Source organism: Pteropus medius, unplaced genomic scaffold (genome assembly GCF_902729225.1).
Source record: "Pteropus medius unplaced genomic scaffold, Ma_sr-lr_union100, whole genome shotgun sequence".
Classification (NCBI taxonomy): Eukaryota; Metazoa; Chordata; class Mammalia; order Chiroptera; family Pteropodidae; genus Pteropus; species Pteropus medius.
In genome coordinates this window covers 5199670-5214646 of record NW_024348242.1, presented here as the reverse complement: position 1 = coordinate 5214646, position 14977 = coordinate 5199670, and the positions used below count along the sequence as shown (strand labels likewise).

At 50.8% G+C, this 14977-nt stretch overlaps 1 protein-coding gene across 1 annotated transcript in view; it reads right to left on the bottom strand.

Moving 5' to 3' along the window:
- Positions 1-1791: 1791 nt before the first annotated feature.
- The window catches only part of KDM2B (lysine demethylase 2B), a 103713-nt gene continuing 90527 nt past the window's right edge, over positions 1792-14977 (bottom strand). Inside the window, 10 exon segments of the mRNA XM_039879384.1 lie at positions 1792-3082; positions 8845-9063; positions 9702-9863; positions 9950-10113; positions 10809-11488; positions 11620-11658; positions 12279-12392; positions 12588-12848; positions 13018-13104; positions 14298-14441. Of these exon segments, the coding sequence (XP_039735318.1) occupies positions 2901-3082; positions 8845-9063; positions 9702-9863; positions 9950-10113; positions 10809-11488; positions 11620-11658; positions 12279-12392; positions 12588-12848; positions 13018-13104; positions 14298-14441 (2052 nt within the window). The 3' untranslated portion in view covers positions 1792-2900.

Here is a 14977-nt window from a genome sequence, read left to right as displayed (position 1 = left end):
CATGCTTCTTTAATTTTCTTAATATGTAATACATCATAGGGATAAAATTCTGAAGGTCTAAAATGGAATACAATGGTATCTCCTTGTCCCTATCCTCACGACATGGATGTCATTTGATGCTTTGGTGGTGCCACGGTGTCTTCTTTTGTAAACATCAGTTTCCCTAGAGGAGGGAGGGATGGAGACTCCTCTCTTCTGGGTTAGGAACCTGCGATCCACACAGGAAGCACTCCCTCTGCTTTATGGTACTTTCATGACATAATCAGATATGGTGTTTGCAAACATCTAGCTTAGCCTGGCCTTATCTAAAGCGCATTTTTTAAATAAGAGGTCTATACAGAGACTGCTAGGGTAGAATCTTAACTAGATGTTTCAGTGCGCTTGGGGGGAGCTCACCTGTGACCACTGAACGACAGAAACCGGCCTGAAGCCTGGAGAGATGCTGTGTTTTGGCTCCGTGGTATGTCCCTATGGTAGCTTTGGCTCCCCAGTTCTGGCAGCCCTCCACCTCCTCTCTTGGCAGGCCTGCGTGTTCCCTCAAATGTTATAGGAGCATCAGGGACCTCTAATTCTGAATGCCTATTCACCTGGAAACCACTATGACCCTGAAAACAATTCCCAAGGAAGATGATGCCTCTCCTGGACATCAAGGTAACTCTTACTCGGAGGATCAGAAGATGTAGGCTGTCAAGAAAACCTAAACTTGACCTCATGTGGGGACACTCTATGATGAATGACCAGGCTTGCAAAGGTAGGCCATCCTTTATAAATAAACCATAGAGTGTTAAACTAATCTTACCTGTGTTAAGTGCATCTCCTAAATCAAATTCTGGGGTGCAACAGCTTCAGATGTCTCTAGTTTAAGTCAGAAAGGACCTTTGGATTTAAATATACAGGAGACATGGACCTAGCTGGGCTCTAACAGCACTTTGCCATGGCAAAAAGGGCAGGGAGCAATATGAAAACTGCCATGGGATTGTCCCATGAAATCCAAGTCACGTTGCTCCTGATTACTGATGAAGTTGGACCTTCTCCATTTTCAGATTCCCTAGAGCAGTTTTTTCTGTACTTAGTATGAGGTTGCAGGGCCTTGTCTAAAAAAATTCTGTGATCTAAAATTCCTTTTCACTGGTTTCTGGGTCTGCCACCTGGGAAAGGCACCTCATAACCAAGTATCTCCAGCCACCGCAGCCCAAGGCTACCAAGTGCAGGATGTGGCCACCTAGTGTTGCCTCTGGAAGGAAGGTGGAAATGCGGCCATGGACATTATTTTTTTTTTTTTTTAATTTTTAATTCTTTATTATTTATGCCTACAGCAGCTGGTCTTCCTAGGTGGTCTCCCATCCAAGTACTAGACCCGACCCTGCTTAGCTTCCGAGATCAGGCTTGTCCAGGGTGGCATGGCTGTAGACCATGGACCATGGCTCCACTGGGGCGCGAACCCAGGACCTTCTGCGTGTAAAGCAGACGTGCTCACCGCTACACTATGGAACCACGTCCTATGGACATTGTTTTATACAGGGGCGGTCAGAGGCCCCGAACCGCTAAGCCCTTGAGGCACTTGGTGCCTAATTCCCAGACATGGCCACTCACGGTGTGGCATAGGTTCTTTCCCCTACCTTTATTAGCCATAAACCTGTATGAAGGAGCCACAGCACTTCTCAGACAAATAAGAAATCAGAGCTTGTTTGGCTTCAAAACAACGTAAACTAGCGTTGAGACCACTGCCTCTGGACTTTCCATCAAATGGCCAGCCCCCTCCTAGAACAGAAACCCGCAAAGTCCAAAAACTTTTTTTTGTACAATTGTTTATACAAATTCAAGAAAGGTAAACTGTGTCAGGGAAGGTCTAGGAAAACAACACCTTACAACAATGGCACTTATGAATGCATAACTTTACAACTGGGAAACAGCCATGTTATAAACCTCAAAAGAGAACTCAACTCACACTTCAAAGGAGAGAAAAGAAAAGAAAGGCTACGGTGGGTCATTTATTCTACTTCTTGACTCTGTATAAATTAGATCTAGAGTACAAGAGCTCATGCTGGAGCAAAACCCTCCTGAGTGCAAAGGCTGAAGTCTGAATTTCAAAATTTTGAGAAAAAGGTGAATTCTATACAGAGGAAACTTGGCAAAGTATCTTACTTCGACTATAATTTACATATATGCACAACATGCTTGTGTAACTTCTTGACGTACAAAGCAGGCTCTCAGCTTCCAATCAACATGCTTTTAACTGGAAGGTCTTAGCCTGCTTTGCCAGATCTGGGCTCACGTGTAGGTGGATTATTTGTGTTGCTGAAGTACAGGTTAAGTTCTCTCCTACCTTAAGGAAACCAGGAAAGTTGGCAATCATAAAACAATAAAAACACTGGTATGCATTCAAACCTTGCATAAATAACTTTTAAACAATTTGTACAAAAATAGTTCTGCATAATAAGATGTAACAAAACCAAACAAACAAAATATATCAAGATGGCAGATGTGGTGTGTGGTCCACTTTATGCTGACACCCAAAACCCTGGAGGTGCAAGGAATGAGGCGTCCAAAACCAAACACCACCAAAGAACTCCTAAGCTCATGCTTCAATGAGAGAATTTGCCCACAGTCCATCCTCCTCTCTGCAGGAATGTCTTCTTGATAAAGGCCGCCTTAGAAATGGTCCAGAAAGCAGTGCAGTTACGATTCAGACCAAGGGAAAGCGACCGGCTCACTCATCCCCAAAACGAGTGGTAGCTTGGCTTATCCCTCGGCAAGACTTTAAAATGGAATCGTTCCGTGGTCTGTTGTCCCAAGTTCCAAATTGAAAATAAAAGCCCTAGTTTCTGTGAAGTCTCTTGCCCTCCCCTGCCGTGTCCCCTCCCCACGCCCCACCCTGTATTTACACCCTAGTCCGTGGACTAACTCAGTTTTTGCAGGAGTTTTTCTTCCACTTGCCCAAACTGGACACTCACAGACATTTCAGCTATGAACTGCTCACAGCCCTCCTTGGTGACTTGCTTGCAGTACCTCAGGTCAATATGACAGATATTTCCACAGCGTTTGAAGAAGGACAGGCACTGGTCAGTAACCTTATTACAGTCTGCAGGGAAGAGGACACCGTGTGAGGCAGAGCGGGCTCCAGGGGACTGAGTACAAGCTATAGGACACCGTGATGGCAACGAACTCCAACGTGGGACAGTCCCTCAGAAAACCATGCTGGGGACACTTTGAAAGGTCAGTCTCTGGGGGGGGGAAAGACTAAGGGCCCTGTTCTAGACTAAGATTACATTTGGTTGTTTTTACTCTTTAATCTTTTACTTCGGTGCGATTGTGCTATTATTGTAGTTATGTGAGGAGAATGTCCTTATACTCAGAAAATGCACGCTGAAGTATCTAGAGATGTTTAGGGGTCAAGTGTCACAATGTTTGGAATTTCAAATGACTAAACAAAAGGAAAAAAAGTATGTATCAAACAATGTGGCCTATAAAGATGAACTCCGACCTCACTACAAAATATATTCTAGATCGATGCATTCAATTTTATAAGGTGATAACTTAGGAATTAAAATCTCTGCTTGCAGATGACATGAAAATGCTAAAGATTACACACACATGCTCACAAACTGTTAGAACTAATAAATGAATTTAGCTAAGTTGCAGCAAGATACAAAAGATTCACAAAAAATCAGTTGTATTTCTATGGACTAGCAGTGACCAATCTGAAAGAAAACGAAAACAAGTCCATTTACAACAGCATCAAAAATAATATACTTAGGAATAAATTTAATGAAGTGAGAGGTCTGTACACTGAAAACTAAAAAATATTGCTTAAATAACTTTAAGAAAATATAAACAAATGGGGAAAAAACCCCACATTCATGGATTGAAAGACTTCATTTTGTTAAAATGTCAATATACCCAAAGCAATCTACAGATTCAATGAAATTGCTATGAAATACCAACAGTGCTTTTGCAGAAATACAACATTTATCCTAAAATGTAGAAATGGACCCTGAATTGCCAGAACAATCTTGGAAAAGAAAAAACTGGAAGACTCCTACTTCCTGATTTCAAAACTTTCTACAGAAGCCACAGTGTGTTACTGACCAAGAGAGATATACAGATCAATGGAATAGAATTGAGAAATAAACCCTCAAATGGTCAAATGATTTTTGACTGGTACCAAAACAATTCAGTGGGGGGAAAAGACAGATGTATCAACAAATGATGCTGGGAAAACTGAGATGCTGGGATATCTACATGCAAAAGAATGAAGCTGAACCCCTACTTCACGCCATTTATGAAAATTCACTCAAAATGATTCACAGACTTTTAACATAGGAGCTAAAACCATAAGCTGTACACCACAAACAGGAAAATCTTCATGACCTTGGATTTGCCGATGATTTCTAAAACATGGCAACAAAAGGGAAAATAGACTGAACATCGAGATTAAAAACCTGTACAAAAGACACAAGAGCGAGAAGACTACACAAAATGGAGCAAATATTTGCAAATTCGTGTATCAGATAAAGGACTAATATCCAGAATCTATAAAGAACTCTTACAACTCGACAACAAAAACAACCTAGTTTAAAAAATGGGCAATGGATGTGAACAGACATTTCTTCAAAGAAGATACACAAATGGCAAATAAGCAAATGAGAAGATGCTCAACGTCACTAATCATGAAGGAAATGCAAGTTGAAACTACATTGAGATCTTTACACCTGTTAGAATAGTGAGCGGCTACTTAAAAACAGTGTAAGATCCAACTAGTCCATTTCTGGGTGTACAGGCATACCTCAGATATTAGGGGTTCAGTTCCAGATCACCACCATAAAGCAAATACTGCAATAAAGCGAGTCACACATCTTTTCTGATCTTCCAGTGCATACAGAAATTACATTTATACTATACTGTAGTCTATTAAGTATGCAATGGCATTATGTCTAAAACAATATATGCACCTTAATTAAAAATTACTTTATTGCTAACCATTACCTGAGCCTTCAGCGAGTTGTAATCTTTTTGCTGGTGGAGGGTCTTACCTTCAATTTGTAAAAAACAGCAGTATCTGAAGCACAATAAAACAAGATATGCCTGTATACCCGAAAAAACTGAAAGTGGGGACTCACGCAGGTGTCTGTGCACCCGCATTCATGGCAGAATTATTCACAACAGCCACAAGATGGAAGCAACCCAAGTGTCCACTGACGGACGACTGGATAAACCAAATGCGGTCTACACATAGAGCACTATTCAGGTTTGAAAAGGAAGGAAATTCTGCCACATGCCACATGGTGGATAAACCTTAAGGACATTATGCTAAGAAGCTAGTCACAAAAAAGACAACTACCACGTGATTCCACTTACATGAGGTGCTAGGATTCATACCAGCAGAAAGATGCGGTTGCCGGTGGCGGGCGACGGCGGGGAGTGGGGAGCTATCGCAGTGGGTGCAGAGCTCCTGACGGGGTGAGGAAGAAGTAATGAAGATGGTGGTGGTGATGGCGGCGGCAGATGTACAGCAACGTGAATATCCTTAATGCTGACTGACTACACTTAAAAATGGTTAAAATGGTCCTATGTGTTATCTTACCACAATAAATTTTACTTTAAATTTTGGAAGCTGGAGAAGAGGTATCAATTCATCAGACCTGAGAACGCTTAATCCTAAACTGGCTGAAGGAAAAGCAGAGAAGCAGATTTACTCTATAAAACACCTCGAAGTTTCAGGTACCGGAAGCAATAGGTGCATTGGAAGTGGAGTTTTAGTCTCCAACAGGTAAGAGGAAGTCTCTCGACTGGACGTCACCAGGCACCGTGGCAGGCAGGGGCACCCACTCAGAATCAGGGGCTCTGAGGAAACTTGGCTGCTGACTACTCAGACCGCCAGCCTCCCTCCCCCTCCAGCTGGGACACCAAGGAAAGTCCTTTCGGCAAGCCCGACCAGCTTCAGAGGAAAGACTGTAAGGTCTCAAGTGGGTTTCCCCCCAAAGAAATGACATGCGCTGATCACTTAACAACTGATGTGCATGGCAGGCCAGCACCACCAGCTCTACCTCCAGTCACCCTGAGCAGACACCCACGCACGGACACTACACCCACGTGAAGGAACCAGCCTGTGCAAGAAGAAAACAAAACTATCCGTAACTCCGGGACGTAAACTATCCAGACTCAGAGAACAAGAACAGGCTACTCTACAAAAGTTCAGAGAACGAAATACAGCTGTGAAATGGAAAATACAGGTTGAACCATAAGAAACTGCCAATGCCTGATAAACAGCAGCTTCACATGGTTCAACCTAATGACAGCAGAAATGAGAAACTCACTGTATGAATTGTGTGGTAAAATGAAGGAAAACTCCCCCAACATAGAGCAAAAAGACACAAAGGTGGAAAACAGGAGGAAAATAAAAAAGAAAAGATAACATACGACTAGTAAAGAAAATTGAAGGGAAGGAAATTAAATAATTCAAGGAAATTTCCCAAAACTAAAGACATTTCCAGATACAAAGACTGAAGGGGCTCATGAAAGCGTTCAGTGTGGATGAAAAGAGACTCGAAGCAAAGCTCATTATCAAAAACGCAGGAAACTAGAGACAAAATGTCCTACGAACTTCTAATGAATGGAAATTCACTGAAGGATGGAGAATGAAATGGCTTTGGACTTCAGCTCAGGAAGGCAAAGAGCAGTGCTTCCTACTTTCTGAAATGACATGGTCCCCAAATGAGGATTACATATCCAGCTACGCTACCAATTAAATGTGAGGGTGTAATAAAACTACTATAAAAAAAAAAACAAGAAGGTACAGGGTCAGGAAAATGGGGGCCCTGCACAAGACAGACCAAGGGAAGTCCCAGGACGGCAGCTGCGTGGCAGGCAGAAAGAAGCAGCCAGGTGACATGAGGCAGGAGCCCAGAAGGAAGAAAGAATGGGAGGAGAAGTCCAGGATGGTGGTCCATGAAGGCTGGTCGGGGCCCCGTGCGTCTGTGCAGGGAAAGACTAGTGCTCGAGTCTGTTGCAGTCTGCGCAGAAACTACGCAAAGATGAGGCCATTATTAACTTGGGGAAAAAACTGTGCAAAAGAGGAAACATACTCATAATACATAATTGGCCCAACAGTGGACAATACTTATGTGGCTGTGAAAAAGGGAAATAATAGTGACTTAACCACAAATTGGAAAGAGGGAGAAAAAAGGGGGAGTGAGAGGATGTAAGAGTAGGAGCCTCGTGTTACACACAATGTCTGAATGGAAAAAAAAGTCAAGAAATAGCAACGTAAGTTTGCTATTTGGACATATGGAGGTAAACACTAGAAGAAAGCGCTCGAGAGATGCAGGTAGTTGTCTCAGGGGACGGGAAGCAGGTAGGGGAGGGAAAAGCAAACGGCTGCCCAGGCAACATTTCTACAAGGGAATTCGGCCGGGGTAACAAAAGCCAGACAACTGCGGCTTCACTCTGTCATTAGCCCAAATCCTCCAACCAAGTTCAAGGAAGTTGAACCATGTCAAATGCCATCCATACTGTGACGCACACTTACTTTATCATTAACTACTTACAGTGATGTGAAAATCACCTCTAAAAGAAAGGAATCTAGAAGAGACTGCATAGAGATTTGACTTCACAGCTCTTAACAAGAACGCAGAGCTGTTATGTACTAAGAAAAAAGATGACCTGAATGGATTGTGGCGGAAAACAACGCAAAAGATGATTTACACAAACAAATGCACCACGGACCCCACTGCAGGGGAGGTGGATTCGTACTGGGATCTCTGCTCGACATAAGAACTAAATTGGAATAGGAAAAAAGCACCCACATAAGACCAAGTGCTTAGAACAAGATGCTCTAGCATCAAGACCACCAGATGCACCATGAGCGGGGATCCTGGTGAAACCACCTCCCCCAGCATAACTGTTCTCTGCTTCCACGGAGTGGCACACCCCGCCACCAAAACTCCCCGAGGAGGAATGGCTTCCCAGGAGCTGAGGGCCAGAATTATCTCACGCCAACCAAACCTCCCCCCACTCCCGCTCGAACATGCCACTAGTGACAGGAAGGTGTTCATCAGGCACAAACGTGGGATGCAAAGAGAGGCAAACAATCAGCACGTGACCCCTGATGGAGTATGACATGAGACTGAACTGTGTCAAATGGAATTTAAATGAGGTAATTATTACTGGATAAATTTCTGGATAGAAAAAGGGTTTTTTGGGGTTTTTTTTTTTGGTCTCATCTCACAGACCCAATCCGACCTTCCTGAGCTATCGGGTGAAAACTGGGTCAGCTGGGCTGAGAACAGTATTGCCTCTGTCCACCTCACCGGCCCTCATGTCCCGGGTCCTTAGGAGCCGACTCCTGCACCATCGGCAAGTGGACGAAGTGAGAATTAAACAGCGTGTGCGACATACGACACGAGCTGGGGGCTTTTCTTCTCTCCCAACACAGGCCCTTTGGCAAGGTCAGAAGTGCACCAGAAGTACACGTAAACAGCCATGGCAGAAACCAGCAGCCTACTGCACCAGGGGATGGCTGCTCGGTCTGGCTGGGCCTCGCTTCCCGCCATTCTCCCGGCCCCCGCTGCCCGGAGCCAGCCCATCCACAGCCCCAACAGAAGCTTCCATGGTGTGTGTTTTGGGTCCGGAACCACTGCTACATGCGCTCACTGCTACCAGCACTATTTTTTGGTAGCACTCATTACCAACCTAGTAATAACTTCTTTGTTTAATATCCGTTTCCCTTCTAGACTAGGCTGCGTATCTGTCTCCATCACCGGTACGTCCTGGCACCCAACACTGTAACCCTATAACAGCCAGGGCACAAATGTGAAATTCCCAGCCCAGGTGCCCCCAACTGACCTGACAGGTTGATTTCAGTTAAGGAGTCTCGGGTGGTGGTGCCTACAGCAGTGAGCAGGTTGATGGACTGGTCAGTAACATGGTTACAGTAACTAAGGTGGAGCTTGGACAGCAAGGGCATGTGGCGGATGATGAGCCGCAGGGAGGCGTCCGTGATGTCCAGGCCTGCTAGACGCAGCTCCACGATGTTCCGGAGCTTGCTCCGATTGTCCATCTGACCTGAAGGGGGGCAGGGAGGAGAGAGGTGACACGTCACCCTGACATGACACGGAAGCCCTACCAGCCAGTTGTAATGCTTGGGTTTCATTTTGCCATCTCTTAAGTGTTTCACCAAAAAGATCAGAATTAGTTCCAACATTTAAAAATCAGAAGATTCCACATCGAACTTTACACTTGTAGATTTTTAAACAATCAGAAGATGTAGGGAGAGCCCACAATTCCGACCAGCAGGACTGGGGCAACTGGAGCAGAGACAGCACAGCGTCCCTGGATCGCCACGGGTTTGAGCTGATGCCAGGGAGCGATGACCCCTGAACTCTCCTGTGAGACCCTGTCCAAGCACACTGACCCTGGTGTTCCCGGGGACCTGAGGCCGATGGAGAACAAATTAACAGAGAAGCAGTCGGATGTGTGCAGATCCCCCAGAGTGGGTGTGCACAGGAGCCTCTGCCCCCTCAGAGCCCCTCAGTGCCCGAAGCTGACAGAACACAGCAGCCGGGGCCCATCTGCACCCTCTGGAGAAGGGCCGAGGACACACACCAGGTAGGGTCTGTGGTAAAACCCAGACCCAGTGGCACAGCTCGCTTCCACCGCCTTTGTGTGAGCCCCTAGGGCACGCCCCAGACCTGGCCGCTCACCTGGCCTGTTATCCGTGGGCGGGGACAGGAGGTCCCGCATCTGGGCATCCTTTAGCCCTTCTACCCACTGGACATCCAGGGTCCGGAGCAACGGACAACTGGAGCTACAGAGGGCTGAGACCGCGATCCACGAGCAGCCCGACAGCACCAAGTCTCGGAGCCCTGGGAGGACAGAGAAAAGGATGGCAGGTCAAATGACATATCCCAGCCCCCACTCCTCACATTTGGGGTGCCCAGTCCATGCTCACCAGGCAACCGGTTGATAAGCCAGCTCAGCTGTTTCTTGGAGATATTGGTCCAGCTGAGGTCCAGAGAGACAGGCTGTCGCCGGATGATGCCGCTCAGCATCAGGGGCGTGATGGACTTGCAGTGGTTCAGGTCGATGCGGGTCCATAACCGCTTATCGCAGCACCTGGAGGCCAAGCCCAGCAGAGGGGGCACCATCAGAGATGCCGGCTCACGCGGGGTGCCCCCTGCCTGGCTGTGATTAACTCCCCAACTACCAAGCTCAGGGGGAGGCTCCCTATTCCACCTTCTGGAACCTTCTGTTTGGCTCCCATCTGCCCACAGCTGGGCAGCTCTGCTCTGACTGCCACAGGGCTCTCACAGAAGGTGCTGGCACCTGCTCTGTGTCAAGTACCAATGGGGGCTTTACTGCACCCTCTACAGCCGTATCTCAAAACAACCCTGCGAGGCAGGTATCATACCCAGTCACAGACGAAGGTAAGTACCGTGGCCGGAAAGCCAGGAAACGTCAAAGCTGGGGTTCAGGTCGGTAACGGCACCCCTGCTGTAAACCTGAGCTAACACTTTACGGACAGGACTCCGCCTGGCCCTCGGCTCGTCTTCTGAGGAGCTACGTCAGGAAAGCGAATGGGGTTCGCCTCTTCTGACGAGACCAGGCTGAGCGGACTGCGGAGCTGCCTGGGACTCTGAGGATGATTAACCTGGACCGAGCTTAGGAGGCGAGAGCATGACGAGCACCTCAAGTGGGGATGCGAGCCACGCTCCTGCCATCCCTCGTCCAGGCTCAGCCTCGGCCTAGAGCCTGACACAGGGCCAGTCCCCTGCCGCCTCCCGGTCCGAGCCCGGCCAGCGGCCCCTCACCAGCGGTTCCAGGTCCTGCAAACCCGCATGCAGACGCACAGGTCTTGGTGGCTGAGGTAGCTGAAGACGGCCATCCACACCTCCCTGTGCATGACGTGCGCTGCCCCATCATCCAGGGGCAACGAGTCGGGTGGGGGGCTGATGGGCGGCGGCCGGATCACATGTCGCTCCATCTGGATGCACTTGGGTGGGGACACGGAGGGAGGGGGCCGGGAGATGACTCGGGGTGGGCTGCGCAGGCCGGGCCCCAGCTGGTGCCGCAGCTCCCGGGGGGTGCCGTTGAGCCCCTTGCTGAAGCGGTGGGGGCGTTCGCAGAGGCCCAGGGGCCGCTTGGGCTCCTCGTTCTCACTCTCGGGCTCCGACTTGATGGGCTGGTGGTTCTCGCTTGCCAGGCTGCTCTCCGTCTTCTGGATCTCCTGGTTGAGCTCCTTGCTCAGCTCCTTGCTCAGCTCCTTGTTGGGGAGCCGCCGTTTCCGGCGCATCTTCACCTTCTTCTTCTCCTCGGGGCCGTCCGTGCCCTCGGTGCTGGGCCCGGCTGTGGGGGAGCTGGAGCGAGAATGGTCGCTCTCCCTGGTCTTGGGGGGCGCCTCGGGCAGATCATCCTCTGGCTCTTGCTTGAAGCGTCGGAGCGGCTTGTTAGCTAGAGCCATCCGGTCCTCGGCGTTCTTCCAGGACCGCCGCTGAGGGAGGAGGGGGAGCGAGGACAGGTGAGCCCCCGGCTTCGGGCTGCGCCCACCCAGGCCTCCCCGCCCTCCTCCTGGGACCTGCTGCACCAGGCCTGGGGTGAGGGAAGGGGAGAGGCAGATGGTACCTTTTTCCTGAAAAGCTTATCTTCTTTGCCAGGTTTCAGCTGTCACAGGAAGAAAAGGGTGCAGAGCTTGCTCCCAGGGTTCGTGGGTTTTAGTCCCCTCTACACCCAACCCCACCACCAGTTCAGTCTCTAGAGTAGGGGCGCCTTCCCACAAACCCCATCTCTTCCGCTTCAACAGACGGGTGGGCCCTGCCTGCTGGTTTTAAAGAAGCAGCTGGAAGTGGAGGAGTGTGGTCGAATTGTCCCCAACCAACTGACCTCCCACCCTTGGGCAGACCCAGAGATGTGCAGTGGCCCATTCCAGTGGGACTTGGCCCTGGGAGCCGGTCCTGGAAGCAGAGCCTGCAGGATTCCCAGCCGAGCCTTAATGGCTAGAGCTGGGAGAAGACGACCCGGCGCCACCTCGTGGCAGAAGCCGGAAGGGCCGGTGGGCGGAGCAGGGCGGCCGGGATCCTCCGAGGTTCCCCTGATCCGCAGGGCTTCCCAGGCCCCATGCCAGAACCGCGAGCCGGCGACCTGGTGCTGAGGCCTGGGAAGCTCCCGTGAACAGGCGCCTGGGAACGGCGGTGGCAGTGGGCGGGAGGACCAGCGCAGGGGTGAGGGTGGCCCGGGTGTGCAAGTCCCCAAGGCCTCGGGAGGGCGGGGCAACATGGGAGCACCTGCTGCTGGAAGTAAGTGAGACTGGATCTCCACCAAGGGCTGAGGTTGCTGCCCAGAGGGGGCCTCGGCGAGAGGTGAGAGGAGGACCCGGGGGACGTCTGAAGCGTCGAGACCTGAAGGGGGGAAGGAGTGACGCGCTGGCTTCCCCTCCTTTCTTTTGGGCGGGCGCTCAGGGCTTAGGTGACCTGCTCAAGGCAGCCAGAGGCCAGGGTCCTGCGCTCTCCCCACTGCCCATCCCCGCCCCCCGGCAGGACAGGTCAGGCCACCCGGTGCCGCGCCCCGCCCCACACTGTCCTCCCAATCCGTACTCGCTTGCGTCCACTGGGCTCTTGGGGCTTCTCGTATTTCCGCTTCCTCCTCAGGTGCACGTCGTCCGACTTTCGGCGTAGGATGCCGTCAGGGGGCACCTTCTTGGGGTGCTCGTCTGACCTGCGCCGGGGCGCCTCTTCACACTCACTCCTCCGCTTGGCAGGCTCCTGCCCTTCCTTGTTGTCCCGGTTCATCTTCTGCTCCTTGAGCAGGGAGCCGGGCAGGTTGGAGGCGTACTTAAAGCCAGGGCCACGCTTTTGCTTGTAGGCCAAAAACAGAGAAGGAACAAACAAACTGTATATCTTTGGCCGAGCCCGCCTCCCTCAGCCCGCATGCACCCACCAGCCAGTGACGTGGGGACAGGCTGGGTCTGGCAAAGCTAAGGCCCCCCGCCCGAGCTGACCGCTGGGCCTGGGCCCCGGCACTCACTTTCCCGGTCTTGCCGGCGTGGTTACACTTTGGACACTCCCAGCAGTTCGGAAGCTCATCGTTGACCACGCCCTCTGACTCCTTAATCTGCAAGGGACAAGGCCAGTCAGCAAACATGGAGGGGGCGGAGAGGGCCACCTCCGCCAGGAACATCAACACCCTGCTCCCAAATGCCATCTCCATCCCATCTTCGGCCAAAAAGAAACCGGAGTGGTTAAGACAGGTGGCTCTGGATTCAAGCCAGGGTTCAAAACCTGATTTTGCCTCTTCCTAGCTCAGTTGATCCTGGGCAAATCACTCCATCCTTGCCTGTGGGCCAGTGCCCTGGTCCACAAAATGGAGTGGACTCCCCTATCCTACGGGAGTCTTGTGAAAATTCAATGAGATAGCCGGGGTGGAGCGATGAGCTCAGGCCCCAGCGAACTGTTCAGCCATTTCGCAGCCCTGTGTGGAGTGCTGCGTGTGAGCAAATCAGACATGCTGTACCTGTCCCTAGGGAGCCAGGCGACCTAGACCTGAAGGCCTATTTTGGAAGGTCTGACTTCCAAAGCTACTAGGGAAAATCAGATTGGGAGGGGTGGGGGAGGGGCTGCATCAAAACAACCGCCCCCCCACCAGAGGGAAAAGGGACCCTTCAGAGTGGAAGTACCATCTGCGGCAGGCCCACCCTGATCTCTCTGAAACACAGATACACACAGGCTGCCACCTGGGTTGACAGGGCGGTACCAGGTATGATGACATTCTTTTGGGGCAGAAGCTATGCGCCAGCCCAGAGCAGTCTCTTCCTTTCAAAAGCAGAACCTGCTGCCCAAGACAGGCAGGTATAGCACGGCAGTCCCCAGGAGGAGCAAGCCTGGCCCTGGACACGCCGAGGGCAGGTTCCTGGCACATAGGAGCAGGAAATCAACCCCCTGTTGCTCTGGGACCTGCCCTCACCGGGTCGGGCCCTGTTCTCCCAGAAACCCTAAGCCAGGGTTGCCACAAGCAGCCTGACCACCCAGTCCGTCCCTCTGGGCCAGTGTCAGGTTGTGGGAACCCTGTGGTTCTGCGCTGTGGGAGGTGGAGTGTGTGTGCTCAGTCCCGCTAGGACGCGGGTCAAAGGTCTGAGCTACGCCAGACCGTTCCTGCCCTCAGCTCATCACCCGACACAGAATCCCCATACCTGGGGTTGGTCTGGGGACGGAATCCAAGCACCTCACCGCCCCAGGCCCAGCTTCAGCACCACCAGGGGCCCTGGATCGGGGCTCGGGCAGCACAGCCATATCCCCAGGGGCGCTCACCTTAAGGCATCCAGGGTGGATGATTTCATTGCAGATGGAGCACTCCATGAGCATGAGGTTAAACTTGCCCTCTTCCTCTTCCACTGTGTCCTCCTTCCCCGCCTCGCCACACACGAGGCACACGGCGGTGTGGGGCAGCACTGGCTGGAGAGCCGGGGAGCAGAGAAGTCAGCAGGGCCAGAACCCCCATGGGGAAGGGTTCAAATGCAATGAAGTGCTCTCAGACCTGCCAGGAGATGGCAGAGAACTGGCCTGGCGCTATCGTTTGTTCATTCATCCGCTCATTCATTCATTCACTCCTTCACTCACCAGGCTACCTATCACCTCTACAAGCCAGGTACCGCTCTAAGTACTAAGAATACAGTGAACAAGACAGACTGACACCTCTGCCATCCTGAGCCTCCATCTTAGTAGAAAGAGGAAGACCAAATAGAGACTGATACAGTATATTACATGGTGACAAGGAACATGGAGGAAAAAACAGCAAGGAGGGCCAGGGGCGCGGGGGGAGAGGGGCTGATCTGAAACGTGCGGGTCAGGGACAGCCTCATGTTTGAAGAAAGGCCTGAAGGAGGTAGGGAGTGAGCTGAACCCAGATCTGTGGGCGCTGAGGCTGCATCTCCCCAGTGGGTATCAAAGCACAGTCCATGGACTCGGAGGTCCCCAAGATCTGTACTGGG